The 13,564-nt window shown below is 53.6% G+C and overlaps 3 protein-coding genes across 3 annotated transcripts; 1 reads left to right on the top strand and 2 right to left on the bottom strand.

The window, feature by feature from the left end:
- Positions 1–5,121: 5,121 nt before the first annotated feature.
- SPRG_12266 (hypothetical protein) lies at positions 5,122–6,162 on the bottom strand (the record flags this gene model as incomplete). Its single annotated transcript, XM_012351256.1, has 1 exon — positions 5,122–6,162. The coding sequence occupies one exon, from the start codon at positions 6,160–6,162 to the stop codon at positions 5,203–5,205; it is 960 nt and encodes a 319-aa protein (XP_012206646.1). The 3' UTR covers positions 5,122–5,202.
- A 594-nt stretch (positions 6,163–6,756) lies between these two features.
- Positions 6,757–8,580, top strand: SPRG_21119 (serine/threonine protein kinase). Its single transcript, XM_012351280.1, has 8 exons — positions 6,757–6,889; positions 6,935–7,033; positions 7,083–7,181; positions 7,228–7,326; positions 7,386–7,478; positions 7,523–7,683; positions 7,731–8,370; positions 8,416–8,580. Exons 1-8 carry the CDS (start codon positions 6,788–6,790, stop codon positions 8,419–8,421), a joined length of 1,299 nt encoding a protein of 432 aa, XP_012206670.1. The 5' UTR covers positions 6,757–6,787; the 3' UTR covers positions 8,422–8,580.
- Positions 8,581–9,013: 433 nt separating this feature from the next.
- On the bottom strand, positions 9,014–12,611 carry SPRG_21118 (TKL protein kinase; the record flags this gene model as incomplete). Its single annotated transcript, XM_012351279.1, has 21 exons — positions 9,014–9,104; positions 9,153–9,343; positions 9,402–9,453; positions 9,648–9,940; positions 9,997–10,264; positions 10,404–10,462; positions 10,516–10,608; positions 10,667–10,768; positions 10,821–10,907; positions 10,958–10,996; positions 11,038–11,163; positions 11,214–11,297; positions 11,349–11,447; positions 11,504–11,605; positions 11,659–11,751; positions 11,813–11,920; positions 11,971–12,090; positions 12,139–12,237; positions 12,290–12,391; positions 12,452–12,538; positions 12,594–12,611. 21 exons carry the CDS (start codon positions 12,609–12,611, stop codon positions 9,014–9,016), a joined length of 2,313 nt encoding a protein of 770 aa, XP_012206669.1.
- Between the last annotated feature and the right edge of the window lie 953 nt (positions 12,612–13,564).

The raw sequence follows: 13,564 nt of genomic DNA, 5'->3' as shown, positions 1-13,564 counted from the left end.
TTCGTAGATACTGGAATGACACCGTCCGTACGCGCACTGCAGTTGATATTTCGGCACACATTTGAATTTTTCGTTTGCTGCAGACGGTGGCCACTATACAATGTATTGTTCGCGGCCGTTGATCACGACGGTGCAGTACCGGTACTAACTAGAACAGGCTGGTGTTACATTTGAGAAGGGTTCTAGGAGCCCATTTTTCTGCTTTGGATGGACCAAGCCAAAAGAACATTGCTTCTCAATATAGTCTTGTGCGATCCCTCGCAGCGATGGACGGGCGCCAGTTGCACGAGACTCTGCTCCTGCGACCGCCTCGTCGTTCCGTAAGACGTTATTGTGCACAACTCGATGGCGCGGTTGCACGCTCTTTTGCTGCACGCCTGCTTTTTCGCGCTGTTTCTGCTTTGGATCGTGACTTGGTTTGCATATTCGAAAAGATATGGCGTCGTCCGGTTGTGATGCCGAGCGTGGATTGGTTCAAAAGAAGCCAATGAAAAGAGGAAACCCATCAGTTTTCAAATTGACGGCGACGGAAGATGCCAACGAGCGACGAGGTAGAACGACGACCAAGCGACCTGCGACGATGTGGACGAGCGATGATGTAGATCAAGCTTCTCGGTGCTGCAGAAGACGGCGAGTTGGCTCAAGTTCAATCCTATCTCGACAAAGGCGTCCACGTCAACTGCACGAACGAGGTACGCTGGATCTCTCGAATTGAATTGGTTTACATCCAACGCCTGTGTAGAAGGGTTGGACGCCTTTGCACGTAGCTGTTTCCAGAGGTCAATTGGAGATCGCCCGCCTCTTGCTCGACAAAGGCGCCAATGTGGAAGCGTGCGACAAGGTATGATTTTGTATTGACGGAATAGTGTTATTCATCTGGCTTTTATTTAAACGACTGTCGTGTAGAATGGTTGCACGCCACTGCACTTTGTTTCCAGCGGTGGATTTGACGTCGCCCGCCTCTTGCTTATGAGATGCGCCAAGTTGGAAGCCTGTGACAAGGTAAATTCTATCGTTTCATTGGTGTTAATTTCAAGGTGACGTAGACGGGTGCAACACCACTGCACCATGCCGCTCACTATGCCGCTCAAGGCAACAATTTATACACCGTTTCCTGCATTATTTCAATGTTCTTGGACAATGGCGCCAAAATCGACGCCAAAAACAACGTACGTACAGCCACCATGTCGGTGTATGGTAGTACTGGCATATGTTGTGCCTCAAGAGATCTTCAATGAACAACCATTGCTTATCTTTAGGAGGGCCAAACTCCGCTTGAGGTCGCAGAAGCACGCGGTTTTAATGATCCAATCGCGACGTATATACGCGACGACTATCCTCGCATGCGACGTCAGGTATATGTGTATATAAACATGTTTCGCGTTATCTTCGCTGTTACAGAGAGCTGAACGACAAGCAATCCCCGTCTACCTCAAGGTATATAGTCCATCAAATGACGTGTGTCTCTGCCGCGTCTATACTCACTCTCCGTTATAGCTCTTTGATGCGCTGCGCAACAAGCGACTTGATGACGCCACGCGCATTCTCGAAAACAACGTTCTCCACGGCAACGTCCTTGACAGCGTACGCAGCGCTTTCCGAACGATTTACCATTGCTAGATATGACTCATATGAGTGTAGTCTAAGACGCCGTTGCTGCACCTCGTCGTGGCTACGCTGGATTTACCGCTGCTTCAAACGTTGCTCCAACAACCAAACCTCAAAATCGATATGAAAGACTCGGTATTTCCGTTAATCGTCTTCTCGTCCGACATTCTCACATCATTTGCGATGAAAAAGACGGGTCGCACGGCCCTCGCAGTCGCCATTACCACTGGCTACATGGAGGCAGCCCTTGCGCTGCTACAAGCGGGCGCATCTGTCGATCTCGTCCTGGTTTGAAATTTACAACATTTTACTGAGAAATTGACGATGTGATACAGAGTCTACGTGCTTCAATGCCAACCTTGGGCGCCAGTTTGGGCGCCGCTTTGCACCAAGCAGCCTCCACTAACAACAACGACAGCACGGTGGCTCAACTACTGCGTTTGGGCGCGAGCCCCATATCGGCCAACAAGGTATAATGCATTGAGTTTGAAGGCCAACCTCATCTCGGTTTGATCTAGGATGGCGCGACGGCGTGGCATGCGGCGGCTGCAAAGGGCCACGTGTCCATTATCACGATGCTGCTCCAGACAACCAAGGACGAGAACGGCATTGACGTGACCAACCACGTACACTCTACTTTGTTTTGATTGTTTTGATTTTAAACTGGTGTAGAACGGGGAATCACCTCTTTTTGTCGCTGCGACCGGTGGCTACGCCGACGTTGTCCAATGCCTCCTTCGTGCCAACGCCAGTCCTCGCATCATTTCTAAAGTACTGCCTTTGAATGATTCGTATTCAAATGGCGTGATTACGATGCTAGGATGGATCGACGCTATTGCATGCGGCTGCAATTGGTGGCAACATGAGCATCCTTCACCAAATCGTACAGAGTGGTGTCAATGTCGATGCGTGTGACGCGGTAGACAATATTGCCTGTTATGGAATCAATTCAACTCCCATCTCGTTTAAACTAGATGGGACAGACACCACTCCATATTGCGGCCAAGAAGGCGTACGACAGTGTGGTCAAGTACCTCTTGGACGTCGACGCCAACGTCTTTGCCAAGGACAAGGTCTCGCGATCTCAACACACATTAGAGCTCTAGGATGACGTGATTCTTAGACAGGCAAGACGCCACCAATGCTGGCAACTGATGAACGCATCATTGCCACCTTGCTACAAGCGGAAAAGGCGGCCAGGCAAAAGGTACGATACTCGATCAAGCTCTGAGTGCACTGCCGGCATGTGTGCCTTAGAAAGTTGTGCCCTCCGAGGCTGTGCCCAATGCCGACAACGTTAAGCAATCTTTGTCGGTATGATCACTAGAGCTTACCGACGTCGAGAATGCCATATTCACATCCCTATTCCACGATGTAGGGCGATCGACCTGTGGGCACCAAGTGGAGCAGCGTACGTTGAACAGCATGTGTCCATCAGTCTTCCTCGCATCTGGAACAGGAGCTACTCGACGCAGTGCTTACGCACAATGTCAACCGGGCGTTGGGCCTGTTGGCCGACGGAGGCAATCCCAACTTTATCAACGAGGCAAGCCTTTTTCTCTGGTGGCAATAAAGAAAGAACCATTCGGAGCGTAGGCCGGCGACTCGCTCCTGCATCTCGTCGTGTCTGGCAACGACCACAAGGTTTTGGAGGCACTTTTGCGGGCGCCAGGCGTCCAGATAGACATCCGCAACTCGGTACAGCGTCAACTGCACCTGCAACCACGCAAACATGGTTCTATTAGGTGGGGTTGACGCCGATGATGCTGGCCATCCAAACGGGCCACCGACACCTTGCAACGATGCTTCAGACAGCTGCACAGCGTACCATCCCCAGCGTACACATCATTTTCTTACAATATCGATCTTTCTCTCACATGGGCGCCTCTAGGTGCTGGCCACGGTCATTAAGATGGACCAATCTAGTCCAATCTATGGCACCATGTACAAGGGCACGTACAACGGTCGTGTCGTCGCCATTAAAACGCCTGCCGATGAGTCCTCCGCCCAAGCAATCATCCACGAGATGGAGATCATGCAGCAGTAGATCTTTGGTCTTGTGTAATGATCTGATCATTGATGATTCTAGGTGCAACTCGCCATACGTGCAGGAGCTGCTCGCCGTCTCGGATGTCAACTCGCCAGTCCCAAGCTCGTGCTCGAGTACATGGATGCGGGTGATTTGCGCAGCTATCTCGACGACAAGCGACTCGGTGAGCCCACCAAGGTCAACGTCTCTCCACTGCAAGTCGCGTGGGTGCTGGCGAATGCGCTCGCCGATTTGCATCACAACGGCGTCTTCCACCACGACCTCGAGAGCTACAACGTCCTTCTCTCGTCGACCAACTACATTAAAGTCGCGAACCTCGGTTCTGGCCTCGCGTCGGACGCGACAGCGGGCAAGAGCACACCGTACTGGACAGCACCTGAAGTGCTTGCGTCGACGAGCAACTACAGCTTTGCATCTGACATTTACTCGTTCGGTGTCATCTTGACCGAGCTGGACACGCTTCAGATGCCGTTTCACGATGTCAAGGGCCTCGGGTATTGGGGCATCATTGACGGCGTGCGTCTCGGCAACCTCCGTCCGACAGTGAGCGCCAACTGTCCGCCTTGGTTGCATGACCTCGCCGACGCCTGTCTGTCGTTTGACCCGACGCAGCGTCCGTCGGCACAGATGCTAGTCGAGTCTCTCCAGAAGCAGCTTGGTCGCAGCAAGAAATCGTTGGCGAGTGAGTCAACGTCCAAGCCATTGTCCAAGACACCCAGTCCAGCGGTATTGGACTATCTCGGCAACACTTTATGTACGATTTCTCCTCTCGTAGAAACCAACGTTTGAGAATGTGCACCGCTCAGGTGAGCTACTACCCACCGCTGGCGCACTCAGGGACGCTTCACCAACGACCACATCAACGTCCAGTATCTCCAAGGCGCCTACCGACATGGCGGTGGTACGATCCACCACATCTGCGTCGCATCTCACCTAAAATCTTTTTCTCTTTGGCGGCATCCTGGTCGACCTCGACGCTTGTAAGCACGCGCGTCGTGTGCCAGCTCTGCCAAGCCTCCAACTCTTTGCTAAAGTCGCACTGCGAGGCCTGCGCGGGACCACTAACTTCTGTTGCGTCCAAGCTTAAGGTGCTTCTGAAGCGTCTGGATATCGCCAAAAAGAACGGATTGGAGATATACGACGGTGTTTTCTGCGTCTGCTGCGACACGTCCCAACCGATGGACGAGACCGTCTGCGGTGTCTGCGAAGAAGTGCTTCCGGACGACCACGAAAAATTGCGCATCCTCATTCTGCGCATCGAGCAAGCGACCAAGTCGACAAAGACCTAACCGCTTCCCCCTGCATGTCTCACTGCTACGATGCAAATCCATTCTTTAATTGTATATATATTAATTCCATCCTTTCGAAAGCAATGAAAAAGTTTCGCTAGCAACGCCAACCCAGCGCATCCACATGGAACCCTTGAGCGCTGTTTAATCAACTAAAATTGTTGGGAGACGTTCCTGGGATTTGGTTTGCAGTAGACGACATAGGGATATTTCACAAATTGCAAGACGTGTATGATGGTGCAGCGTAATCGTAGCTTACGCAAGGTTGCGCCAGAGGTCGAGAACGAGAGACGGAAAAGCTTTCTCAACAAACGCGCCAAGACACGCATCTTGAAACGCGAGGTCCGTGACGTCGACCGTCCTCGCATCCCCGGTGGCGGCGTGGAGCGCCAACCACGTGCTGGGTGCGTGGTCGCGTCCATGCTCCTTGAAATTTCGGATCCAGCGTACGAGGGCAAACAGCGTGTTGTTGTACGTCCGGTGCTCGTTCATTGCGACCAGTGCAATCGGGGGGATCTTGGACTGCCACGGATACGACAGACGCATGCGCTTGCAGATGGCCACGCGCGAATGGTCGGCGTCATACCGCGCAATGTCTTGAAGGTACCGCAACTTCTCGTCTGTTGACCACCAGACTGGGTGCTGGACCACGGTCGCCATCGTCGGTCGCTGTCGAGGTGCAATGTTCGTCATGCATTCGATCAAGTCACACGCTTCGTATGACATGTGTAGTCCCCGGACCGAGCGCAGAACGCAACCCAGGCTGTAGACGTCGGCGGCAAACACATCGTAGTTTGTACCGACGTGGACTTCGGGGGCTGTAAAGGCCGAGAAGGCGGTGTTATTGGGAGCGACATACAGCTTCCCAGCCGTGTACTGGCGGTCAACGAAGCAGTGCGCTGGCGACAAGCCGCCATGGACGCGCCCATGTCGATGGAGAAACGCCATCGCATCAGTGACATCGCGGAGGAATTGGAGGCGGCTCCAGTTTGCGCCCATCCCGGGCCACGGACGATCAAAGGCGAGGCTCCACGGCACGCCGGGCTCCTCGAAGAAGAGACCAGAGGCATCGGCACCGAGAAAACGAACGAACGTGGTTATGGGCGCTGCATTCTTGCGCTGAAACCGCGCCAAGTCGTAGTGGAAGCGCTCGGCGTCTGTGGCATTTGGAACCTGGTGCCGGAGGACAGTGCCCCATTTCTCATGTTGCTCCATCGCATATGTTGCAGGGGGTGGCGGCCCTGTTGGCAAAGGCGGTGGGGTCGCTGCGCAAACTGGAGCTCGGTGCACTGGAGCCGTAGTATGAGCTAGAGCCGTAGTATGAGCTGGAGCAGTGGCCTGAGCTGGAGCAGTGGCCTGAGCTGGAGCCGTTGGTGCGGGGGGCGCGAAGAGCGGCATGGCAGAAAACGATGGCTGCCGACGCGGGCCGAGGTTCGACGTCCTGTTGACGGGCAGCGAGGTTGGCGCTGCTGTTGATGCGCCTGGGCGCCTCTCTCCACTGCCATTACACGGGCGCGCAAACACATGCGGGCTATTACTCGTCATGCAGCGAGACCACGAATACGGTGGGATCTTAATCCATAAAATAACGAGAAAACTCATTTCAAAAACAATACGGTGGGAGCGAGAAGGTCAGGTGAAACGACCACAACCGACATGTCAAGGGTTCGAACGGACAATCCATTATCGACGACGGCGTTTTACGGGTCTTCAACCCTCGCACACCCGCCCGGACGTTGGGTCGTAATGTTTGGCCTGCGTTGTACCAGCAAGAGCATGCATCGTTGGTCGTATACTAAACACGATACATTCCCACTCGAGAAATTACGTTCACGCTGTCATGTCGGCCCATAACGAACTCTTGGCGGCCATAGAAGCCAACGCAATTCCAGCTGTCGTACAGCTCACGAAGACCAAGTCGAGTGTCAACCATGCTGGCTCGGTGCGCCATTTCGTGCACGCCAACGTATCTTGACTGTTCAAGTAGACTGGAATGACGCCGCTCTGCTTGGCCGCCCATATGAGCCGCGAGGCCATCGTGGCCATGCTTCTGATGGCGAATGCCAACCCCAACCAATCCAACGGCGTATCATGAGCCTCCCGTTCTTAGTCCAGTGCTTATTTCTTATTTCTAGTGTGGCCAGACGCCTCTGAGCATCGCGGCCACGACGGGTGACGCCGCCATTGTCGAGATGCTGCTTCAAGACGGCGCCGACGTCAACGCGACCGACAAGGTGCATTTTCGGATCTTTTATGATGGAAAAAGGACTCTTTTTACAGGATTTGAACTCGCCTCTATTGCTCGCCGTGCAGCACGGCCACGAGCAAGTCATGCACCGCCTCTTTGCGGCCAACGCCGACGCGACCAAGCGCAACACGGTGCGTAGATATCGCGTCCTTGCCGGAGGTTGACGGTGCATTGACATTGCATTGCACAGAACGGCGACACGGCGCTCACAGTGGCAATGACGTGTTGTCGCCGAGACGCCGTCCGCAGAATTTACGCTGTTGTGGCCCAGCCCCCGACACCGGTTCGACGCCTTAACAAGGATATTGGCCTCACGCTACCTCGTAGATTCTTCCGGACGAGGTGATTGGCAAAATCAAGCTCAGCTCGGGCGGCCACAAGTGTCTCATCGAGCACGGCCACTACCGCGGAGAGGGTGTCGCGATCAAGTCGATGCTCCATCCCCGCGACACGCCTGCCATCACAGCTGAAATCACCGCGCTGGACGTGTACATACCGCAAGCGTGTCATTTCCCATGCTTATCTCATCGAGTAGGTGCAAGTCGCCCTACCTGCTGCAACTACGTGGTATCACGGGCACAGAAGAACATCCGCTGATGATCACCGAGTACATGTCGCTCGGCAATTTACGCGACTTTCTGGACAAGAAACGGGAGGCGCAGGCCGTGCCAAGGGACTTTACAGCCCAGCAAGTGCTGTGGGTCGTCGCCAACGCGCTCGCAGACCTCCACGCCCACTGCTTTCTCCATCGAGACTTGACGTCGCACAACGTCTTGCTCTGCAACACCAACTACATCAAGGTCGCCAACCTCGGCGACGCCAACGCCAGTCTTATGGACCGCCCCATGTCGATGCTCTCGTGGTGTGCACCCGAGGTGCTCTCTGGTGCAAGTGGCGCAACGGCCGCCGCCGACGTCTACTCGCTTGGTGTCATTATGACCGAGCTCGACACATTCCAGCTGCCGTACTGGGACGTGAACCTCGACATGTGGGCGCTCACCGACAACATCCGCAACGGTCGCGTTCGTCCAGCGGTGAGTGCGACGTGTGCGCCGTGGTACAAGGCGCTGGCGGAGAGCTGCATGGCGTTTGACGCGACCACACGGCCTACGGCGGAGACGATTGTTGCGACACTGGAGCTGCACACGAGCCGATCTACTGGTGCATGGGCTGCGGTGCGAATTGTCTTGTCTGCTACCAAAGTATTTACTTGCTTGTAGAACTAGGCTTCCGTGAGCGCGGATCGACACGTGGGACTGGTGCGATCTTGCGGCCAAGAAGCTTTTCTGAAGAAACAAACAGAAGCGGCAATGTGCTGTATAGCTCGGAAGTGTTGTTAGCATAAGGGAATATCACAAACGGCTTGTGTACGACGCGAATTCATGATGATCAATTGACGCTCGATGTGTTTTTACTCGAGGCGATGTGAAGAAACCGTGATCCAACTGGTTTTCAAGGGCACCAACAATTAACAATTAAATGCGAGGCAGGCGAAGAAGAGAGCAATTGCATTGACGCGGAAGAGTCGGACAAAAGTGTGCATGGGTGAGCTTGTATTGCATACGTCCAGCATTCTGAGCCTGGATCACAACACAAAACACCGACATTCAGTGGCGATGCTGCTACCATTGCCAAGTTCAAGCACATTCTCAAGAGCCTCTACCAACAACTTTGGTTGATTACACAGCGCTTCTGCACTCCGTCTGGAAGCGCTGGGTTGGCGTTGCTATCGAGACGTTTTCGTTGCTTTCGAGAAGGAGTCTATATATTCCACAAATGCAAGAGCGTCGTAGCGTCGAGAGATGCAGTAGGAAGCGGTCAGACCTTCGTCGACTTGGTGGCTTGCTCGATGCGCAGAATGAGAATGCGCAGCTTCTCGATGTCGGTCGGAAGCTCTTCCTCGCAGACGCTACAGACCGTCGCATCCATCGTTTGTGTAGCGTCGCAGCAGTCACACACAAGGCCGTCGTAAGTCTCGAGCCCGTTCTTCTTGGCCACCAAGAGACGCTTTAGAAGGACCTTGATCTTGGATGCGGCTGGAGCGAGCTCTTCCGCGCAGCCTTCGCAGTGCGTCTGCAGGAGGGAGCTGGAGGTTTGGCAGAGCTGGCACACGACGCGCGTGCTCAGGAGCTTCCCGTTCGAGGCCGTCTACAAGCACCATATTGACGGCGGTAAGACGCCTCTCAATTCATGTGGCTGGACCCACCGTTGACACTTTAGGTGCGAGGAACGACGCGGGCGTGACGACAGCTGGCGCTCTAGCGGCGCGGGTAGACAGTTCGCTTGTCGGTGACTTGATCAAACGATCTAGGCTCTTGTCCGACTTGATTATCTAATTTTTGGTCATCCAACTGAGGCTTTGGAGAGAGCAACACGTACCGGGGGGTTACTCACAGCACTTGGCTCCGTTGCTGGCTTTGACGTTGGCTTGCTTTCAAGAGGGGCCACTGACTCTTCTTTGCTGCGCCCGACCAGATTCTGAAGCAACTCGACAATCTTTTGCGCTGACGGACGCTGCGTCGGGTCAAACGATAGACAGGCGTTGGCGAGATCTCGCAGCCACTGCGGACAGCTGGCGCTTACTGTCGGACGGAGGTTGCCGAGACGCACTCCGTCAATGATTCCCCAGTACCCGAGGCCCTTGACATCGTGAAATGGCATCTGAAGCGTGTCGAGCTCCGTCAAGATGACGCCAAACGAGTAAATGTCAGCTGCGAAGCTGTAGTTGCTCGTCAATGCAAGCACCTCGGGCGCTGTCCAGTACGGTGTGTGGACGCGAGGCCAGAACCGAGATTCGCGACTTTAATGTAGTTGGTCGACGAAAGAAGAACATTGTAGCTCTCGAGGTCGTGGTGGAAGACACTGTTGTTGTGTAAATCGGCGAGTGCATTCGCAATCACCCACGCGACTTGCAGTGGTGAGACGTTGACCTTGGTGGGCTCACCGAGTCGCTTGGCGTCGAGGTAGCTGCGCAAATCACCCGCATCCATGTACTCGAGCACGAGCTTGGGACTTGTTGTGCCGACTCCCGAGACGGCGAGCAGCTCCTGCACGTACGGCGAGTTGCACCTAGAATCATCGATGATCAGATCATTACACAAGACCAAAGGGATCTACTGCTGCATGATCTCCATTTCGTGGACGATTGCTTGGGCGGAGGACTCGTCGGCAGGCGTTTTGATGGCGACGACACGACCGTTGTATGTACCTGTACATGGTGCCATAGATTGGACTAGATTGGTCCATCTTAATGACCGTGGTCAGCACCTAGAGGCGCCCATGTGAGAGAAAGATCGATATTGTAAGAAAATGATGTGTACGCTGGGGATGGTACGCTGTGCAGCTGTCTGAAGCATCGTCGCAAGGTGTCGGTGGCCCATTTGGATGGCCAAAACCATCGGCGTCACGCCCGCCTAAACAACAACAATATTGTCATTGCCATTGTTGTCGTCCGCAGCTTTGTGTTTGTACCGCATTGTGGACGTCAACTTGGATGCTGGGTGTTCGCAAAAGCGACATCAACGTCTTGTGGTCGTTGGCTTGCACTGCGAGATGCAGAGGAGAGTCGCCCGCCTACAATGTTGCAGCGTCGCTTTTGTGTTTTATCACGTCACAAAGCATTTACCTCGTTCGCAGCGTTGGAATCCCTGTCGTCGGTCACCAGCGTTCGCTCTTGGCTGGCGTCGTTGACGTACACAGCTTGGACACGCGCCTGCAGCATACATAGGTATATGGACATGTTTCGTCCAAAATAAGTTGTACGTTTGCGCTTTGAGTGCCCTCGGGTCGATCCACCGAGTTCTACAATGTAGGAAATGACGTGCGACATGCAGCAATCGTACCTTCAAAACTTCGAGGCCGACGTCGAGGCGGTTGCAAATTCGCTCGACAAGTTTGTTCAGCATCACCTCCGAGCTGCAGATACGGTCGACGAGTTGGTCGAGCTCGGCGTCCGAGAGCAGAGTTTTCTAAATCCCACACGCTTGCCGTCCATTCCACATAAGCTTGAGGGGAATACCTTCAGTTTGCCCTTGCTTTGAGCCTGTTGCAAGATGGCGATGACGCGGCGGTCGGTCGCTAGCATCAATGGCGTCTTGCCCGTCTACCGAAATCGTGTCAGGTCCGAGCTCCCTCTATCAGGAAGATGTATTACTATTGTCGTTGCAACGACGTTGGCCTTGGCCTTGACGAGGTACTTCACGGCATTAACGAGATTCTTGGCAGCCGCGACATGCAGCGGCGTTTGACCCATCTAGTTGAGATGGAGAATACGTTGACCAATCATCCACGACAGACAATATTGTCTACCTCATCACAGACATCTTTGGCATCGCTGCAAAACAAGAAGAGTTGGTCCAGGACGCTCGTGTTGCCGCCAAGGACGGCCGCGTGCAGCAACGTCGCGTCAGTCTAGATCCACGATTGCACGTGGAGGATGGGAGCATGTCATGCACAGACAGTACATTCGAGACGCAGTGCATGCTTGCGTTGCCAAGGATAAGGGCCTCGACAGCGTCGGCATGGCCGCCGGGCAGCAGCGACAAAAAGGGGTGACTCTCCCGCCTAAAGAAACTCAGGAGGGCATATTGCAAGAGAAAAAGTGTGTATGAAAGGTACATGATTAGGGGTGTTGATGCCGTCGTTATCACGCACTTCTTGAAGCAGTGTCGTGAGGATGGACGCGTGGCCGTGGGCTGCCGCCATATGCAACGCCGTCGCGCCTCCCTAGATCAAACCAAGAGGCGTTTGGCCTTTAAGCGCAAATTTATACAGACCTCGTTGGCCAATGAGCAGCTAACGCCCAGACGCAATAGTTGAGCCACAGTGCTGTCGTCGTTGGTGGAGGCTGCTTGGCGTAAAGCGGCGCCCAAGGCTGGTGTTGAAGCACGTAGATTCTGTGCCACACCATCAAGATTCTCAACAAAACGAAGTCGATATCCCACCTTGTCAACGAAATCGACGGATGCGCCCGCTTGTAGCAGCGCAATAGCTGCCTTCACGTTGCCCGTGGTAATCGCGACTGTGAGAGCTGTGCGACCCGCCTATTTCATCGCAAATGACGTTGTCGGACGAAAAGACGATTTATGGATCTACCGTGTCTTTAGCATCGATCTCGAGGTCGGGTTTGGGAAGCAACGCTTGAAGCAGCGACAGATCCTGCGTGGCTACGACCAGTAGCAGCAACGGCGTCTCAGACTACAATCACATTAGTCATATCCATCATCGTTATCATATCATTTTAAAAGAAATACGTACGCTGTCACGGAGGCTGGCGTGGATGTAGATATTTTGGAGAATGCGCGTGGCGTCAGGATTGCGCTTTTCGCGCAGTGCGTCAAAGAGCTACGAGAGATAGCATCGGCGTGGCGAATAAATGTCTCTTGGATTGATAATATACCTGGTCTTCGCCTTGCATGCGAGTAGAGTCGCGTAATAGCTGTACGGCTTCCTCATTAGAATTCCTTGCTGCTGCGACCTCAAGTGGGGTTTTGCCATCCTAGAAAATCAATTGTTGCTCGTCGAGGATCTCATGTAGTACGCTCCATGCCCGCACCATGGTGGCTGTACGTACGTTGTTTTTGGCGTCGATTTTGGCGCCTTTTTCCAAGAGCAGCTGGACCATTTCTGACTTGTTGCCTTGGGCAGCTTGGTGCAGTGGTGTTGCACCCGTCTACGTCAACGAGACACTCGAAATCAACTGCATAAAGACAAAAGTGTACTGAATCGCACGTTTCCAACTTGGCGCCTTTTTCAAGCAAAAGGCGAACGATGTCCAAATGACCAATTAAAGCAGCTCGGTGCAATGGCGTCCAGCCATCCTACACGGTAATTACAAAGTCGAATAGCCCTAAAATGTCGGTACAAAATCATACCGAATCGCACGCTTCGGTATTGGCGCCTTTTTCAAGCAAGAGGCGGACGACGTCCAATTGGCCACTGTAAGCAGCATAGTACAATAGAGGCCAACCTCTCTACTCCGACGTATAAATGTAAAACAATTCAATTCGAGAGATCCAACGTACCTCGTCTTTGCAGTTGATGTTGACGCCTCTGTCAAGGTAATATTGGACGGTAGCCAACCTGCCACTCGCTGCAGCTTTAATAAGCCATTGCTACATGGTCGCATCCACATTGTCGCAGGCCGCATAGTCGTCGTCGTACTACCTCGTTGTCTGTTGGCATCCTCCGTCGCCGTCAGGTTCAAAACTGACGGCGTTGAGATTCTCCCCGATTCTATTGGCTACTTTTACACCAATCCACGTTCGGCATCACAACCGGACGACACCATATCTTTTTCGATAGCCAACCAAAATGTCGACATCACTTCTACCAAGGGCTTTCATTTCAACCGCCACGGTGTGCTTTGCC

Source organism: Saprolegnia parasitica (genome assembly GCF_000151545.1).
Source record: "Saprolegnia parasitica CBS 223.65 unplaced genomic scaffold supercont2.77, whole genome shotgun sequence".
Lineage (NCBI taxonomy): Eukaryota > Oomycota > Saprolegniomycetes > Saprolegniales > Saprolegniaceae > Saprolegnia > Saprolegnia parasitica.
This window is presented reverse-complemented; position numbering and strand designations above follow the sequence as displayed.